This window comes from Phaethon lepturus, unplaced genomic scaffold (assembly GCF_000687285.1).
Source record: "Phaethon lepturus isolate BGI_N335 unplaced genomic scaffold, ASM68728v1 scaffold6142, whole genome shotgun sequence".
Classification (NCBI taxonomy): Eukaryota; Metazoa; Chordata; class Aves; order Phaethontiformes; family Phaethontidae; genus Phaethon; species Phaethon lepturus.
In genome coordinates, this window is record NW_010521120.1 from 19,345 (window position 1) to 38,843 (window position 19,499).

At 40.3% G+C, this 19,499-nt stretch overlaps 1 protein-coding gene across 1 annotated transcript in view; it reads left to right on the forward strand.

Moving 5' to 3' along the window:
* Positions 1-19,495, forward strand: part of ANO5 (anoctamin 5) — a gene marked incomplete at its 5' end in the record, with an annotated part of 31,322 nt that extends 11,827 nt beyond the window's left edge. The window contains 13 exons of the mRNA XM_010281401.1: positions 851-985; positions 2,234-2,339; positions 2,429-2,489; positions 4,106-4,257; positions 8,526-8,600; positions 9,279-9,501; positions 11,961-12,130; positions 13,240-13,337; positions 13,604-13,734; positions 15,488-15,693; positions 16,768-16,949; positions 18,044-18,149; positions 19,007-19,495. Of these exons, the coding sequence (XP_010279703.1) occupies positions 851-985; positions 2,234-2,339; positions 2,429-2,489; positions 4,106-4,257; positions 8,526-8,600; positions 9,279-9,501; positions 11,961-12,130; positions 13,240-13,337; positions 13,604-13,734; positions 15,488-15,693; positions 16,768-16,949; positions 18,044-18,149; positions 19,007-19,228 (1,867 nt within the window). The remainder of the gene's footprint in view (positions 1-850; positions 986-2,233; positions 2,340-2,428; positions 2,490-4,105; positions 4,258-8,525; positions 8,601-9,278; positions 9,502-11,960; positions 12,131-13,239; positions 13,338-13,603; positions 13,735-15,487; positions 15,694-16,767; positions 16,950-18,043; positions 18,150-19,006) is intronic.
* Between the last annotated feature and the right edge of the window lie 4 nt (positions 19,496-19,499).

A 19,499-nucleotide genomic window follows, 5' to 3' on the forward strand; every position in this document is an offset into this window, starting at 1 on the left:
TTGATCCTGCTGGGAAATTTTTACTACTTTCAATATGCAATGAGAATCAGATACTTAGCTGGGCACTAGGTCCCTGGAGGACATGACACAGGTTTTTACTAGCAACTGGTAAAATGCTTTATCTCGAATCAAGCCTCTTTCAATCTAGCCTTTGCTCCCAGGGTGAGGTATATGACAGATAATTCGGCTGTAGAGGAACACATATGAAGAATACCTTGCATTTTATACTCAATATTTGCCACACTTTTTAAACTTCATTGACGTGAAGTTCTGAAATTTTGACACAGACTTGAAAAAACACTCATAAAAGCAGTTTTGAAGCTTGAGTCTTAATTCAGTACTAAACTCAAATTTAAATTAACCTTACCCAAGATCCCTTTGATTCAGATCAGATGATACAGAAAACCCACTACTTTATTCACAGGTTACAGTTGCTCCATTTGTAACACAACCAGGTGTATTTCTGGGAATTACCCATTCGTTCTGACCATATGATCAGAACTTTTGTGCCCAGTTTCATTTGTCTAACTCCTTGGAAAATGAAAACTGTAAATCCTCATTTACATTATCATATGGGTAGGTGAAAGAGTGATTGTAAAGCTGGAACTTCTGCTAGGAGGAAGAAAAGGTCAAAAGAGGCCATGTATTTTGTTCATTCGGCTTGCATAACTTCTCACAGCTAGCTTTAAATCTCATTTTTCCACTGTGCATCAATGCATTTACTCTTCTGTTAAATGAGAATTTTGCCAAGTGTTTCATTTTTGACTCTGGCCAGTTTGCTATCTATTGGAGTTTTAAACTTTGCTTTGTATTCCTATTAATTGTTTTTTGGGTTTTTTTTTGTATTCAGGAAGTACTATGGTGAGAAGATTGGGATCTATTTTGCCTGGCTAGGATTTTACACTGAGATGTTATTCCTTGCAGCTGTTGTTGGCTTAATCTGTTTTCTTTATGGCTTGTTTACAATGGATGAAAATATGAGCAGGTGAGTGTAGTGTTGAAAATCTCCTGGGCTTATAATGGGAAAAGCTAAGCAATGTGAAAATTTTGTTCTTGGGGAAAAAAAACAGGTAACAAGCTTTTAAAGCTTGCTGGAGCACACGGATTTGTTTTTCAGCTGTCTTTGTTGACTGAAATGGTGGTGGGCAGCTAATGCAGAACTTGTGACTCTTAATTAGGAAGACTCCATCTGTAGGCGAAAAGCAGTATTTTATTGCCAGTTGCCAGTAGCTTCTTATATTGAAAAACCCGCAATACGTGAAGTCTGAAGAGCACCACTGACATCTCTCAGAATTGTGTGTTTCAAGTGTTTATTGTTGCCTTAAGCTTTTCTATTTTAATCTATTCTGCAGAGTAGTCCGTTGACCTTTTTGTGCAGGTCATCATTTGTACTAACTACCGAAAGCATGAGTACAGGACAGATCAGCAGTCTTCTTCCGTCAGAGGGATCCGGTATCTCGGAATCCAGAGTTTGCTTCTTTCTGAATAAGCACTGTATTTGTTTCTTCAAGGGTCCCAAGATTTATTGTATTCAGGGATTTGGGGAGGCAGGGTGGATGATGGATGGGGAGAGGAAAAGAGGCTTGACAATTCATTGCTCACTGTTGTTTTTTTAAGAAGGCTTCAGAAAATTTTGAGGTTTAACCATAAAAGGTGAATAACGGCTTAAAATTCTCATTGGTTCTATTGAATTAAGTCACTCGGAGACTTACATTGCAGCTAGGTTCAGAATTCACCTGGCAAGACTGCTATACATGTTCGGATTTCTCTGGATACCGAAGGATTATCGTAGGATTGTAACCTTCACCCACTCTAGCAGTTAAATTGAAGTAGCAAATTTTACTGTAGATAGCAAAGCTGAATTAATACCTCTGCTTTTAGAAAAGGTGTTTTGAACGCATTACTAACCTGGTGAGAAATAACATGGTTTATATCTCACCTGAAAGCAGGGCATGTACAGTACAGCCCCTTACAGACTTCTGATTCGTTGCTGATGGAATCAGAAAGCCCATACCAAGTGAATTGCTAGTTCTCCTCCTTGTAGCAGCTGCTACATTTCTTGGCTTGCCCTGACCAGGTTAACACCAGCAAATGTGACAAGACTTGGCATCTTCTCTGTGAAGCCGCAGATGTTGAGCTTTAAACAAATGAAGCTCTTAATTTTTAAATACATTTCATATAGCAGCTCTTAAGATGCTATGAAAACAGATACTGTACAATATTTTCTCCTCAGCAAAGAAATCTGTGACCCTGCAATTGGAGGAGAGATCATCATGTGCCCTCTTTGTGACCGGGAGTGTGAGTACTGGAGACTAAACACCACCTGTGAGTCCTCAGAGGTCTGTATCTGGTTCTCCAGCCACTTGTCGTTTTTCTTAATACTGAAAACTATTTTGGTACCAACCTGTTCCTGTGTATTCTATTGCAGTATTCCCATTTGTTTGACAACGTGGCAACTCTCTTTTTTGCCATTTTCATGGGCATATGGGGTGAGTACATTTGATAAGTTTTATGTCAAGCAATAAGGATATCTTGGCCAAACTCCTGAGGGACACTGGAAGTGGGAAGAGGAGGAATAATGGCTTCACTTTAATATCCTGCCTCAGATGCAATAAGTGATGAAAGAGTAAAAATAACTTAAAGTTACAGAGGAATTGCACTTAAAAAAACTGAACAAAATCCAGCAGATATCTAGGATATAAGCATTACATACTCGTAACTGCTAATGTTTGTTTCTTTCCTTAGTAATCTAGGATAGAGTGGTCCAACCTTATGCAGTCCTCCTAAGAGTCCTCTCTGCTGAGCCCTACACAACTCTGTGAGGGAGTAGAGAGCTTTTCTGTCCTTTCACTGGATGGTGGTCCAGTACTACCACTTCATTAGCAGGACTTTTAGGATGAGAATCAGTTGGCTTCTACTCCAGTGAAGTTCATACATTATAGTATGCTTTGATGATGCAGAAATAGGTGGATTTCTGGACTCTGTCTATAAGTGTGGTTTCACACCAAGTGATATTTGTGCAGACTTTAAGATAGTATTGTCTTGAATACGTGTTCTTTCCTTAAACTCTGTGAAGGTTTATAGATGCAGGATAGTGTAGTTGTTTCTTATTACCTTGTCTCCTGTTTCATACTGTTTCTATGAAATGTCATAATTACATCTTCGATTTGAGTATAAATACTTCATTAACATAGAAAGATCTCTGTGAGCTAAGACAAAATTTTTGTATTTGTTACCAAAGGTCCTAGCCACTAACTTTTTCGTAGAGAGTTCTCCAAAAAAAATTGAATAACATGATGATGTATGGCTGGTTTCCTAAACTTTTCTTGGTTTTAAGTGCTAACCTTTGAGTGACATGGATTAGTCATTCAGGAAGTACCAGCAAAAGATTTAGGAACTGTAGGAGATGAGCTTTCCTGTGTTTGTGTAAACCGTAGAGCCTCCCCACTTCACGTAAGAACAGTCAGATTACCAAGGGTTTACATTTTCAAGTCATTTATAGAGGGCTTTTTAAATGTTATATAATATTATAACTTTTACAGTTGTTTATTTTATTTATGAAATCAGTTCCCTCTAGCATCTTAAAAATTTCTTAAGCCAGCCTCACTCTTGATCGTATGAAAAGCATCAGACATTCACTGTCTTTAAATGACCATACCAAATAATCATCAAAAAGCAACAGAAATCTTTGCACATACTACTTGAAGACAGTTCTGCTTATTTGTAGTAGTTCTTCATGTGTTACGGGTTTATACAGAAACAATTAGCTGAACTATCACGTTCCTTTCTTAATTCCATGTTGCTATTTGCATATGAAAAGTAGTTAAACTGTAATTGAACATGGCTGTCATAACCATGGAAATACCCATATCCTGTCTTGGCATCTTCCTTGTCATCCACTTCTGGAATTCAATTAGCTAATAAATTACTTAACCTATTACAGTCTTAGCTGTGAACTTTAATAGGGAGTCAATAAAAATAGATGTGTCCCACTGAGGATAAATAATAGGCCACAGAATAGAAGCCAGTGCAGAAATAAGCTTAAGTTGGTTCATGAACTTGTTCACTTCTCCCTGAACTGTATTTTAACATTTCCACATTGCAGTTACGCTTTTCTTGGAGTTTTGGAAGAGACGGCAAGCTAGACTGAAATATGAGTGGGATTTGGTTGATTTTGAAGAGGAACAGCAGCAACTCCAGCTGAGGCCTGAGTACGAGGCAAAATGTACCCAAAAGAAGAAGAATCCTGTAACTCAGGTAAGGAGCCTGCTGGTTGATGTGCATGCGGATTCGGTTGTGTGCCGAAAGGTGGTTTGATGATGTGTGAGTTCTGCCTCAGGAACAAATCTCTATCTCACGGCTAGGTAAAGATTTGTGTGAGACACGTAAAGAGTGCTGCATTTCTACTGGAGCAGGGCAGGCCCTCGGCTATTACGTCTCCACTGACCAGTGTTTATGGTAGCAGCGAGTTTGGCTTAAATATGTAGAACGTGATGCCAACCACACCCTCACTGGACACAATGGATTGCGTTGAACATCAAAGCAGAATTTGGTAACATGATTTCTCGCTGAAGGCGTCCAGCTGATGAGTGCTGGGGTTTGTGCTCTCGCTGACTAGTCTTGGAGATAAACACTTTAACTGCCGAAAGCAGCAAGGCTGGTTAGTGTTGGTAGGTTCTGGAGTTGATAGCCCTGCCTCTCAAGGGTCTCTGTACCCTGGCGCAGGGCCGTTGCGGTGTGGCTGTCCTGCTTTCCAGTCTGAAGGTAACGGTGACCGAGAGTGCTCAGCAGTTCAGCCTCCTCTCGCACTGACAGGCATGCCCCATCCCTTGGACCATGGCTCTCTTCCTGCAGGTGGCTTTTGTTATCTAAGCTTGTGACACAGAATAAATGAGAACATGGCAGTGTTTTGCCTCTGGAGTTTGCATAACTTTCGTTAACTATCCTCTATTGATTTTAATTTCCACAGGAAACTGATATATTAAATTAGGAGTACAAAGGCAAAGTTCATAGCTTTCACTTGGCTAACACCATCTTTACAGTGCCCTTCACGTTTCAAGGTAGCAGTCTCTGAAATCTTCGCCCCTTTGAAAGCACCCTTTCTCATCCCTGCATAACATATGGAGGAGGAGTCGCCTTGATCTAAAGATACAGAAGTAGGACTGGCTGTGGTTTTATTTCTGATATACAACCACTTTGAGGAATGTTAGAGGGATGAAGGTTGCTGAAGCCCTTTGGCTGAAGTCTAGTTGAGATACAATTAGCCACACTCTGTTAAGTGCTCTATGTAAACACCTACTAGATGTTACTTGTCTTCATTTAAATTTAATTTAGGTGGAAATTATTTGACAAATTTAGGGATCAGATGGTTGCATTCCAGTGTAACATTTAGCACCTCAATTCGATGTATTTTTAAAACCTCCTTCCTCTTCCTAGAGTTGTATATAAATAACTTATTTTCACTGGTCATAAGATGACTTAGATAACACAGTCTTCAGAAAAGAAATAGAAGCTTAGCCAGAACATGGGACGCACCATCATTCTACTAACAATAGCACTGTCTTTCAGGGTTTCTCTCCTTAATTATGAGAAATAAGGTTAGTGTATGTATTTCCTGATGAGAGACAGTTTTCTGTCTCTCCTTCCCCTTCTGCAAATGCAACATGAATGCTGTTGTTCTTATACCTGTAACTTCTATGCTGTAGTCACGCAGGGATCTTGGGTAACCATGCACTGTGATTTTAAGTTTAGCTCTGCCAAGACATTGATTTCTGCATGCTCATGGACCAAAACCTGTAGTCTGGCGAAGCAAATCAGCCACTGCAGGTGACAGACAAAGATGGTGTGGGTGAGGTGCATTTGTGTAACTGTCCTGAGGGAGGAGATTGTTCTCTCTCTCAATTCATGCAGATCTCTTAGGTAGGATGCTTTATTTGGACTGTATTTTGGAAACAGAAATTGGACCTTAATGTATTTTTCTTACCTCAGAGTAAGGTACTGCACTGTTCTGTGCTTTCTAAGTATACGTTAGCAATTACCATAAAAATTCAATGACTGTACAATCCTTTATTTTATGACACATCAATTTATTACCTTGGTGGATTTTTCAGAAGCTTTTGTGTAGCAGAGTTTAGCAGTGATCTTTATCAATACCCAGTTATAGCAAACCATACAGGGTAGCCACGCTGTAGCGTAATTGCCTTCCATTAGATAATGTGCAACACGTGAAAGGACAGTGATTTTAAATAAGTTAATTCAGCAGATTAATAAGATAATATGGATACAGGTCACTGAGTTTTTTCTGTCTCAAGGCTGGTTTTGCTTTGCTCAGAAAATTGTTTCCTCATTATTCCTGGCCGTGATTCAAAGTTTTAGGTGCACTGAAACAGAAATTGCCCATCTTGAAGCTTTAATTAACACCTCATTTGGTCACAATGCTAAACTATTCAGCTAGATCATAGCTAAAATCTGGTTTTGGTGATTACAGTAGAAACTGAATTGACATAAATAATGAAGCACTGCATTCAAACTTAGGCTCTGTCATTGCACATTGTTGCCTACATTTTGTTCTGAAGTAGAAAATTTGTTGAATAGCCTAGAATGTGCAAAACATTTGTTCTTAGTATAGAATGTGTATATTATTTATTTATTAATGCATAATAGGTATAAAATGTTATGAGCCTGTGTAAAGCCACATCAAACAACTTGTTGTGACTCGAGACTACGGTATCAGTGATTGTGTTTAGTAAGTATACTTAGGCAGGTATGGGCAGTACATCTGTCCTGAGAGAACAGCGCATTACACGTCAGACACAATCCCATTGGTATGAGCATGCCGACTGAAGAATATCGCCATCAAGAAGCAATGCTTGTAAAGCAACTGCTACTGCTTGGCTGAGTCAGGGAGAAGCGCGCAGCTCGGTTGCGGCCGTTGTATTCGGCGTAATTACACCGCGTTATGCCAGAACATTCTGGGCTTTTGTGCAAAAGAAAACAAACTCCCTTCAATAACATTTTACACGTTCAGTGTCTTTTGTTGTCAAAACAAGCATTTCCTGGTTCAGCATACTTATTGATAATGTACTTAATATTGTGCTTGCCTGTAGTAGTCAGTGCCCCTTTGTCCCAGAGGAGTGTAAGCATGCTACAGTGCCTGTCCCAAAAATTTATCAAATTCAGCTTCTATTGGCATTAGTTCTTCACAGAATCACAGAATCATTAAGATTGGAAAAGATCTTTAAGATCATCAAGTCCAACCATCAACTCAACACCACCATGCCCACTAAAACATATCCTGAAGTGCCACACTCACACGTTTTTTGAACACTTCCACTGATGGCGACTCCACCACCTCCCTGGGCAGCCTGTTCCAATGCCTGACCACTCTCTCAGTGAAGAAATTTTTGCTAATATCCAATCTAAACCTCCCCTGGTGCAACTTGAGGCCATTTCCTCTTGTTCTGTCACTAGTTACTTGGGAGAAGAGACCGACACCCACCTCACCACACCTCACCACAACCCCCTTTCAGATAGCTGTAGAGAGCGATAAGGTCTCCCCTCAGCCTCCTCTTCTCCAGACTGAACACCCCCAGTTCCCTCAGCCGCTCCTCATCAGACTTGTGCTCCAGACCCCTCACCAGCTTCGTTGCCCTTCTCTGGACACACTCAAGCACCTCAATGTCCTTCTTGTAGTGAGGGGCCCAACACCGAACACAGTGTTCAAGGTGCGGCCTCACCAGTGCCGAGTACAGGGGCACGATCACTTCCCTACTCCTGCTGGCCACACTAGTGCTGATACAGGCAAGGATGCTTTTGGCCTTCTTGGCCAAAAGAAAATCATTCTTAAATGATCCTTTCTTAATACATGTAATGTGATATTTTAGGAATTAGAATTGGTTGCGAAAAAGAGAACTTTACACGAACATGGAAAATTGGTCATGTGCTATATGGGGATACTCGCTTGGGTAAGACCTACCTGCCTGGTGCTGCAGCAGAGATTGGCAACTAATGAACGTAGCCATTTCTTCAATTAAAAACAATAAAAATTGAAGGAGTGGAGGCAAACACTCTCTGGCTGTGTGGAAAAACATGGTACATCCAAGTAAATAACCATTTTAAGAAACCTCACCATGAAGAATTCCTTAAATTTCAGTCCAGTTTTGGACCCAGAGCTGTATGACAGCTGAGCTAGCATTACAGTAATAGTTCTGTCCTGTTCATCTAATGAAGGAGGTGGTCTTTTTCTTTCAGCTACTGATTGATTTTTGCAAAGGTTTAACCGTTCTTTTCAAGTACTGGCTTTACTTTTAGCATTGTTACGACCACTTCTGTCTTGATCTTTCCCCCCCGCCCCTCCCGGCACATTCAAAATCATGTCCTGCCTGCCCTTTTAGAGCAGGTGGTTCTGAATGATTTTCCTCGGATGTGGGCACTTTCACACAGCTGATGAGAGCTCTGTGTGCTGCTTGACGTTAGAATAAGATTATGGATTTGTGAACTGTGCTGTGCTTGCTTGACTGTTTCAGGAGATGGAGCCTTATTTGCCTATAACTAGCCAGGCTGTGCGGTTCTGCATCTCAGGGACTACAGTGTTGTTCTGGGTGAGCATCTTTTTGAATCATCATTTTAACATATATCAGAGTTGCTAGTCATCGCTAATCATGACATTAACACAAACTGGTTTTAATCATGATATTAATACATGCTTTTATTATTGCCCTGCAGATTTCCTGCTGTCATGCAAAATGCACTTCAGAATAAAAAAAAAAGACCTTTTAAATCTGTCGTTAATTAGTAATTTGATTGGACATTCTAGCATAGGGGTAACTTTTTCTCTGGCTTATATGCTGTTAACAGACCATATTGAAAAAATTTGTAATAAAAGCAAAAATGAAAAAAAAAACCCTCACTACAACGAAATATCTATATATTCCTCTAGAAATACCTGCAGAGTGAATTTGGGGGTGGACAATATAATCTTTATCCCTTCTGTCTCCATTTCTATAAGTCTGTATCCTTCTCCACTATTTTTTTTTTAAATTGGTATTAGATTGTCTGGTTTTCTTGTGTTAACAAAATAATTTTGTTGGGTTTAATGTACCTAATACAGCAAAGTTTTTTGCTTGTGTACTTTGCATTTCAGTGCTGCTTGAACTCGTACGTGTAAAGACTAAAATTTATAAAGCATGATGATTTACATCTTATTTCAGAAGTTGCACGCATATAGCTATACTGAGCTGTAGGTGTATCACAATTTCAAATCTCTGTCCTTTCTTTAGGTGTCTCTGATTATAGCTAGCATGATAGCTGTGATCGTGTATCGTCTTGCTGTGTACGCTGCCTTTGCCAGCCTGATGGAGAACACTCAAACTTTACAACCCATCAGTGGATTACTGACCCCTCAGCTGGCAACTTCAGTCACAGCCTCATGCCTGAACTTTGTCATCATCATGATACTGAATTTCTTATATGAGAGAATAGCCATCTGGATTACTGATATGGGTAAGCAGTGTACTCGAAGACAGAACTTTCAAGGAGTCAGTAGAGGTAGAACCCATCTAGAAGTGCTGTAGGTAGTTGTTCTCAACTCGGGCACAGTGGGAGCACTGGGACGTTAGTCTGTAGCTTGCAGCAATGGCTCAGTTGTATCCATGGCCATACTGAACATTTTCCCTGCATTTGAATAGTTATCATAAGTTGGTTTCTCTTAGTATAATGTTTGCTTATATTAAAAATAGTTTACAGAGACAATCAGAGCACTGAACATAATTTAAAATTATCATGTGTTATATTAGAGTCACCAAAGCAAGATCAAACTGTCATGATTTTAGCAGTATTTCAATTAGGAATCCTGAAGATACATTTTGAAAAATAGATCAAAGCTTTCACAGCCATCTTTACAAGAAAAAAGTCTAAATAATCTTGTCTCCTCCATTGGAGGAAAAGGTAGGAGGCTGGAGAATGGGGTGGGACAATATATTTTCCAACGTTGGCACTATTTCCCTTAGCTGTGAATTTACAGATTTGGAGTTAATACAGATTGAAGGGAGAGATTGAGCAGGTTGAGAAGTTGGGCCCAAGATGTGCCATTGTGGCTGTAGCCATTGGTAGCATTACTTGCAGCAGGCTCACGCCAGGCAGGCCAGCCCAGAAGGGTCCATTACTTTTGTAGCAGGTTTTATGTTTGATTGTTGTTTGCTTGCTGGAAATACCTTCCCTAGAGCCCTTCTTCCAATATTTTAATTTGTTTGCCCTTAAAGGCTTAGATGTAAAAAAATGCTGCAGGTGCTTTATAGAAAGAAATAATTGCAGAATATTCAGCTGGGGGCCTGTCATAAAAACACCTGGGTGGTCTTTTTTTTAGGAGGTCTTACAAGCGGAATCAAGAATTGAGAGTTATTTCTTGCAGAAACTTAATGGGACATTGCATAGGGTTTATTACGACTTATCGTGGACCATCTCTTGTCTCAGGGATCTGTATTGTTTATCTCACTTGGCCAAATTAGACCAAAGACAGACAGAAGATGTAATATGTAAAGTTGCCCCTAGGAAAAACAAACAAACAAACAAACAAAAAACCCCCAAACAAACAAAAACCCAACAACAACTTAAAGTCCAGAAGATCATAATTTTTTAGATTTTTAATTCTTGAAGGGCATGAATTATAAGCATGAAGGCTCAGCAATGTTATTTTGCTGCCTGCAAAGTGTGGAGGATTAATTTCTGAAGTGTCAGCATTACCTGTGGTTATCCAGTACAGGGAGAGAAAATAAATGTTCACTTTTGTGGGACCGCTGCCCTCCACTGGCGGCCCTGGCTTAGAGACCCGGCTTAGAGACCTGGTTGGGTGCAGGGTCTGAAATATTGGCTGTTCTAACTCTTTTCACACCTGAATTCCTTAAAAAGGTTAGGCCAGGTTATACCTGCATGTCTGAAAACAAAATCTATCTCTGGTGCTCTGAACATTGAGTGTCTCACATGAACATTTGAACAGCTCACTGCCAATAAAAACCCTGTAACAAGCTGCAACCTAGGCAGACTGCTGCACCTGAGTACTGCCTCCTCTGTAGTACACTGCAGGTTCCCAGAAAATACCTTGTTATGCAAATTTATTTCAAGCCTGGAAATGTTAATTTACTCGGCTACATAAAATAACTTTGCCATAGGGCCTGTGAGTTCAACTGCTGGGTCCTAACTAATTCAGAGGGACGCAAATGCTTGTGGTGTATTTTCTTCCCCTTTCTCCCGGCTTGAATTGGTTATATGTTATCATTTAACAGGACGTTTTACCCATAATGTGTGTAGGGCTTCCTGTTACCTTTAAAAATGTAAACATGATGGACAACGTCATTACAAAGGCAGCAAAATCTTAAGCAAAGGCTTGGTGATGTTCAGTACCACCGAGATGCCTGTATCCTTCCCTATTCTTCCCTCCACTATGAGCCTCATCTTTCAGAGGCACAGGACCCATCCAGTTTCTGCTGATTTCTATAGAAGCTACACCCATACAACTTATTCAAAAAAACAATCCTGTAACGTACTTCTCTACCACGAAGAAAATAAATATTCTTTATCATGTGCATTGCCAACAGTGAAATTTTCATAGTCTAGAAGACCTTGCTAGTTAATGTTTGAGATTCATCTTGGATCTCCTAAAAATAGTGTAAGATTTTGGGATGGACAAGTGCTAGTGGATGGTACAAAGAAGGGGAAATTGAAGCTTCTAAATATTTCAACAATGAATTTCACTTGCCTGTCTGCTTGGAGCGTTGCATTGTACATTAAAGGCAGAGTGTCTGAGAGCAGGAATTCCATCTGTTGAACTGTCTGTGGGTGTTTTTTTCTTTTTTTTTTTTTTTTCTTTTGGGCTGTAAAGGCACTGTGGGTAATGAGTGCTTATGAATCTGTATCCTTTTAAAAGGAATACAGGAAAATGAAATTACTGTTTTCTGGTTTCACAGAGATTCCCCGAACTCACATGGAGTATGAGAACAGGCTCACTATGAAAATGTTTCTGTTCCAGTTTGTCAATTACTATTCATCCTGCTTCTACGTGGCCTTCTTCAAAGGGAAGTTTGTTGGTTACCCAGGTGCCTACACATACATGTTTAATCGCTGGCGAAATGAAGAGGTAGGACTATCTTGATTAAGGTGGATTGAATAATAACAAACTAGTTTAAACTCTTTATCCCCTCCAACCTGTGCAGTCATAAATTGCCAGCTGCAGGTTTGGTCTGGAATGAGCTGGACCTCAGCTGGCCATCCTGAGGCTGATGGAGGGGCTTCCAAGGACGACTCCTACTGTTGCTAGTCGGGAATGCACCAGCAGTGAAAATCTGTGGCTCTGTCAAAAAGCTTTTCTTGGCCGCCAGTCCCCCTAAAATACTAGTGGATCTCGCCACAGGTCTTAAAAGCACTTCTCTAGGTTGAAGAAAGCTAGTGTAAATGGAAATGGTCTCTGGCTTTCAGGTGTCTTCATAAGCTTTTTGAGGCACTACATTTTCAGAGAAACCATTTGGTAAGAGGCACATCTATAAGCTTTTGCTTTTTTCCCCTCATTTCATTTCTGATTATGCTTTTTGTACAGAGATAAAATACAATACTTAATATGAAGCATTGGTTGGGAGTCGATAGCGAAGGAAAAACTTCATGCAAAACACAATGCAGTAATGCATTGCGCTTAGTGATAGAGTATCTCCTAATACCAGTCTGGCTGCTAAATTCTTAAGAAGGCCTCAAGAAAGAGTTGAAACTTTAAAACTAGTGTTCTCAGCAAACAGCAGAGACCGGATACTGGCAGATACTTAAATACCTCTGCTGCAGGAATATGAATAGAAAGTGCAGGTGATTGCTAGGTCAGGGTTGGTCTGGCGTCAAGAGCTAACCGAGCGCCATAGATGCACCTTGCTGGGGCTGCGGGGTGGCTGCTGCATGCGGATCCTGCGGCCCGTCTTTGTGTATCTGCACAGGGGTCGGCCCAAAGCATCCCTGAATTATTCTGTCTTTAAATGCTCGTTATGTTTTGGTGTGTGTTTTGTCAAGTGTGTTGAGCATTGAAAGCCCTTCTGTATCAGCTTTCCTGAGAGGGTAACTTAGCTGGCAGTCCAGGTGAAAATTAAGTATTGTCCTAACAAGTTTTAATAACTCCTCTTCTCTCCTTCATTTATACAGTAGCAAGATATAATTTACTTGTGTAATATCCATTATTAATGTCCATTATCCCCCATTTGTCTCTGCCAGTGTGATCCTGCGGGCTGTTTGATAGAATTGACGACACAGCTCACCATAGTCATGGCTGGCAAACAGATCTGGGGAAATATCCAAGAGGCCATTGTACCGTAAGTTACCTCATACGCTGAGATGCCCATGTTATAGACAGAGGCAATTCTTGGAAGGAGCGATAACAAGTATCGCCATATGAAGAAGCTGAGAAAAATTCTGTCAGTTAAGCACAAATTCTGACAAGTAGACTCATTTCATAGAGGCTTTTGGCCTCTTTTTGTTAAAGCCTTGCTTGTAAAAGCATGTTGCAACAAAGACATTGCTTAGAGAAAGGGAAACTTGATCTGCTTCTCTCATTGTTAACTTTTTTCTGCATATACAGCTGGATTTGTAACTGGTGGGGTCGCCGGAAAGCCAGAAACAATCCAGAAAATTTATACAGTCGCTGGGAGCAAGACCATGATCTGCAGACATTTGGAGCCTTAGGCCTGTTCTATGAATATCTAGAAATGGGTAAGTTTAAAAATACACATTTGGAATTGAGGACAAGACACCTTGTACTGACACCATTCCAAAAAAAATAGTTTCTTAATTAATTGTTATGGATTGATGCCACCACTTTCATCTGGTAAACAGTAGACCATTAACTGCTGGAAATCATTAAATAGGTCAGCCCAGTGGGGGCGGGGGGAAGAAAAAGGCAAGCTGCCTTTGCATCTTAGACTGCAGGGAATTTCACAGAAATGCTGCAAAGACTGTTTGTTTCCCTCATTTGAATGGGGAGCGTTATTCTCGGTGCAGCCAGCTGTCTCAGTGTCTGTTCTGTTCTTGTTCCCAAGCATATTCTCAGCTGACGTCAGTGGAAGTTGTAAGTATAGAATGAGTGCCAAATATGCTGTAAGGATGGGTACTGCAGCTATGAGAACTACGAACTGGATCGGGGAGAATCTGTTTAGTTTTAGGTTTGCGCTGACTACAGTCCAGCAGACCAGCAGAGGGAGCATGGGTAACAGAATAGGATTTTTCAAAGGTAATGTGAACAGGTCAGCATATGAAATTAGCTTACAAAACGTGAGAAACTAAAATTAGAACCTGAAGCCAAACTAAATCTAAAGACACTAAAAAAAAATGAATACTTGTCTGTTATAAGGACAAAATTTGTTGAAAAGTGGACCTTTGTATTGTTTTATTTCTACAGAAATAATTTGAAGTGTTGCCTAGAGATGTGTAGCTTTATTATCATCACTTCATGATATTTTGTACAGGGCTGTGATCTTGTGAAATTAATACACTCAGAGCACTCAGTGCTGTCAGCCATGCCTGTTAATAGATGTCCTTGCTCTTCCTGAAGCAGAACTGAACCGGTACACTCCAGCACTGTCCTGGGGCTGCTAAGCTAGTAGGAATTTTGTTGCTTGTCTAAGATGAAGGGAAGAGCTGGTGACTGGTGTATGGGAATTTATTTTTATCTGCTGCCTAAACCAGACAAGATGTTCTATTTCCTAACTTTAAAATATAGTGGCAGTATTGGCTCTGCACTGAGGACTGTCACATTCTGTACCAAGAGGCATTTCATTTTGGTAATGACTAAAGGGATCGTCTGTGTATTTTATTTGCATTCTTAAACTAGTGTTGACTCCCCAGTGGAACTATTACATACAGAATTGGTATTCATATTTTGTCTACACCAATAACAATAGGTGGAGGTAAGGTTGTGATAAAAGTAAAAGTATTTCCTCTCTTTCATTTAGGAGACTAGCTGGTAAGTAAAAGGAGAACAGGCTTGCTCTGTACAAACAGAGAGGAAAAGTAGCCTGGTTTTGTTCCTCTCTTGTAATCCAGAAAGTTGATTACGAGTATGTTCCCCTTCGCCTACAGTTATGTTCCCTTCATGAGAGAACTGCAGCACCATGAAAGAATTGGTATCCAGCACTGCTGGCAGCATGATTCAACAGGACTCAAAAGCCCCGTTCCCTTGGATGCTGCTGAAAGGCAGCCCTGAGGGAGTAGAGAAGTCTCAAGGCTGGGGCACATCGCTTAGCTCAGGTTGGGCCTGGAGAGGACTTGTGCAGCCTGGCAGAAATTTGCCGTTGGTCTGCGAGCGGCAACTTGCATATGGTTTAGTGGGCATGGTGGTGTTGGGTTAATGGTTGGACCTGATGATCTTAAAGATCTTTTCCAACCTTAAAGATTCTGTGATTTCACTATCACTCTGAGGGCACTTTGTAGGGGCAGATTTTGGCACCTTTTCTTTTCTCCCTTGCAGTCATTCAGTTTGGATTCATTACTCTCTTCGTGGCGTCCTTTCCCCTGGCTCCCCTTCTTGCTCTGATGAATAATATCCTGGAGATTCGAGTAGACTCCTGGAAATTAACCACTCAGTACAGGAGACCTGTGGCTGCGAAAGCACATAGCATAGGAGTCTGGCAAGAAATCCTGAACGGAATGGCCATCTTGTCTGTTGTCACTAATGTAAGTATGTTGACTGTGCCACATTGGTTCTGATTCTTCCATATACTCAGAATTTGCAGATTTAAAAATCAGCTGATGCTTTTTCTCCTTCATCAACAGTGTTCACTTTATCGCATGTTACCTTCTGGAGATACGGTCAAACCACTTGGGTGGTTCGGCTTGTCCATGTGTTGCCGACATGCAGCTGCCAGTCCACATTTCATGGGACCATAATCTTTCTTTCACTCCTACATGTTTTTCAGCATTTTGGAGTGGCGTAAGCCAGTCTGAAGCTTAGTCTGGTGAAGCACACTGATTGCCCAGAGGGGACTGTAGGGGACAGGAGAGGTGGATTAATTCTGGTGGCTGGATGACATTTCTATCTTGTCACTATGAGGCCTATTCTGTGGGAATTCTGCTCTTTCACTTGCTTCTGGATGCCCCTATGGGGGCAGTGGCTCAGAGTACTTTTTATAAACTGGTAACTAAATGCTATGCTAGTATTTCATCTTCAGTATAATGTAAAGCAGACTGTTGAGCAAGAGAGTTGCCTCTTCTTAATGTAGAATATGAAACGGTATGAGATCTGCAAGTGTCTTAGGCAACAAACCCACTTGCAGGTATTGCCTAATTAGCAAGGTACCCAAGCATCTTAAGTATCTCAGGTTTGCGGGCAAATGGTAGCCATTGTTTCTTTTTTAAATACAGCGGGAGAAAATGGCTCCCTTTCTTTCGTGAAGTGATCACACACTGGATTCGAGTTCATCCTTTCTCACAAGAATTCAAAATCACATCTCCCCTTTCACTAAGGAGTGCTGTTAATCCCAGATAGAAGACAGTTCGGTGGGAGGGGATACTTGGGATTTGGTGCCTCTCGTAAGGACTGTTCACGTATTTTGTTCATTGAGTGCTGGTCCTTGCAGCAGAGGCTGCAGTCAGCACCTTTACCAAGGTGAAGTGCCCTAATCCTGCTCACCCTTCCTTCAAAGATCCTGGGTTATGGCACAGAGTCACAGTACCAAAACCCCTTTTATAAATCTGCTCATAAGTTTTGTGTGCCGCTTCCTTAATTTCTTTTTCCAATTTCTTTTTCAGGCTTTTATTGTTGCATTCACATCAGATATGATTCCTCGTTTGGTTTACTACTATGCTTATTCTGAAAATGAAGACTCGCCTATGTCTGGATACATAAACAATAGTTTGTCAGTGTTTCAAATCTCAGATTTTCCTGACAGAAACAAGCCTAAACTGAATCCAGAAAACTTAGTCATATGCAGGTTGGTGTTGGTATAATAATAAATGTTTTATTAGTTTGTTTAGAATACAGCATAAAAAGTCAATGCAGATTGAAGTAGTTCACTAGGAATTCGATGATGTCATTCTCCTGCTTCTGAAGTATGAGAGGTAATTTAAGCTATTAACAAGCCAGTGCTTAAGATGGTAAGAGATCCATGTCAGTCATGAAAAAAATCGCCTTTTTGTTGTTTGAGAGTCTCATTACTAATGTTTTTTGTTTTATACATAATTAAACAATTGATTTTTGGGTGATGGAGGAGATTTATGTCCCTAAGGTTGCAAACTTCAGCTTATATCTTCTAAGATTTTTAGGCTGCAATGCCTAAGTGCAGGGAAGTATCATTAAGGGGATGTTTAGATTCCAAAGCTGAAAATGAAATACGGTATTTACAGTCGGTCGTTACTGCACCAAGGATCTGGGCCATCCTGCTTTCATTAAAAAAAAAAAGTCCTTTCTTCCTAGAAGAAGCATTGCAGGTTTTAGAAGAACTGAGAAAGAACTTTGGAGAAGTCCATGGTAAAAGTATTGATTTGATGGGAAAAAAAATCCCCAAACAAATGAGCCAAACAAAAAAAACCCCAGACTTGAAGAAGCAGCTGCATTTGTATGATGTTTTAGCTTTAAAGCTCCAGGGGCATTTACCCAACTTAGACATGTCAGTGTAGAACATGTACTCAAGACTTTCCTTCCATTAAACCTTGCATCTGTCCAGTCCATAACCTGTCAACATCTGTCACATTTATTCAATACTTGTCCACTACTCTGTGGTACATTCCATCACTCCATCCTGTATTATTTGATCATTGCCTGAAAAAAAGAGTAACCTACATACAAAATCCCACTTCTCACACATCCTCATCTCTCCTCTGTTGCTGTGAATGTGAGGGTGTTTAAGCAAACATGAGAGAAACAAATTGAGAGGCAACCTTTTTCTGCAAAAGGAAACAGAGCATTTAAAACAAGAGAAAACGTTCCTTAAGTGACAGCTGTATTTGCCTGTAAGTGTCACTGAGCTTGTAGTCTGTCTCAGACTGAATGTGACATTTCACCTTTGCTTGTCTTTCTATCCAACAGGTACAGAGACTATCGATATCCTCCAGATCATGAGAGGAAATATTTACACACTATGCAGTTCTGGCACATTCTTGCTGCAAAACTGGCTTTTATAATTATTATGGAGGTATGTTCCCTACAAAATTTCCTTCCAAAATCGGTACCTTATAGATTCTCTAGGTAGTCACAGCTGTTATAGAAAATGGAATTGCTGAGAATATAAAACAGTTTCTTCCCCAAGCAATGCCAAATGCTCATGTCCTAAATGATTACTATAACTAGGTCTTTTAACTTCGGGGAGTTAACCTCAGAGTAACAACAGTGAAAACAGCAGAGGAGACTGCTAAGTTTGATCAAAATAAAACAGCAGAATAAAAAAGGTCTTTATGCAGGTGGGAGACATGAACCACCAGGACTAGCACTTTCACTCCTGCTGGTTTCATTAAAGAGCTGTACGTGAGATGGCTGTATTGAAAACGCAGAAGGCATTTTGCAGTGATGTGTATTGGCAAAAAATAGCTAAATCAATAATTTAGATAATTGGTACTTCAGTATTAAGCCGCTACCTTGCAAGTTCTGAAGGGAAAAGGGAGTTGTTAAAGTTCTCTTCTCATCACTTTTCTTACCCTATCTTGCCAGTTCTCAATAGCTAAGCGTCACCAGCACTGCCATGTAACTTCTCTAAGAAACCACACAGCAGTATTAGAAAGTGATGCTAGGGATTCAGAACCTGACACTTTCCTCTTGGGTTTGCTAATTCGTAAGTGGCTTGGAATTAAAGTTTCTGCATAAAATCTTTGTGCACATCTCAGACAGACACTAGTTTGTTATGTATTGTTCCAGGACAGCCAAAGGTAATGTATTCTGTTTGTGAGCAAAAAGTGATCTGTTTGGTGTTAGATGAAACAATAGGTGTTTTGTTTGGTAAGGACTTGTTACATTTCTCCTGGCTTCCTCTTTTTTTTTTTTTTTTCCCCTCCCCAGCATGTTGTATTCATCGTCAAATTCTTTGTAGCATGGATGATTCCTGATGTCCCTGCAGACGTGAAAGCCAAAATAAAACGTGAAAAATATTTAACACAGAAAATCCTACATGAGTATGAACTTGAAAAACTGAAGGAGAGACTGTGTCAAGGTGATAAACGAGCCACAGAAAAGGAGTTCATCGCCACAGAAGGGAGAATGGAGTTATCCAGAGCAATGTAGTGGAAAAAACAACAATTTGGGATTTCGCTGATTTTAGCTTTTTTTATCTGTGATTTGCTCAGTATGCATCATCTTGAAAGCTATAGGACAATTTCAACCCTTCGCTTTCAGTCCAAAGATTTTAGACTTTTCTTTAAAAGTCTTACTGAGCATTCTAGGTTCAGTAAATCTACTTAACTGTATGACTTCAGCACTGTTTTCTATTTAACCCATCACTTTGAATAAGTGTACAAGTGTAATCTTGTAATCCTAGAATTTGGATTCCCAGTGT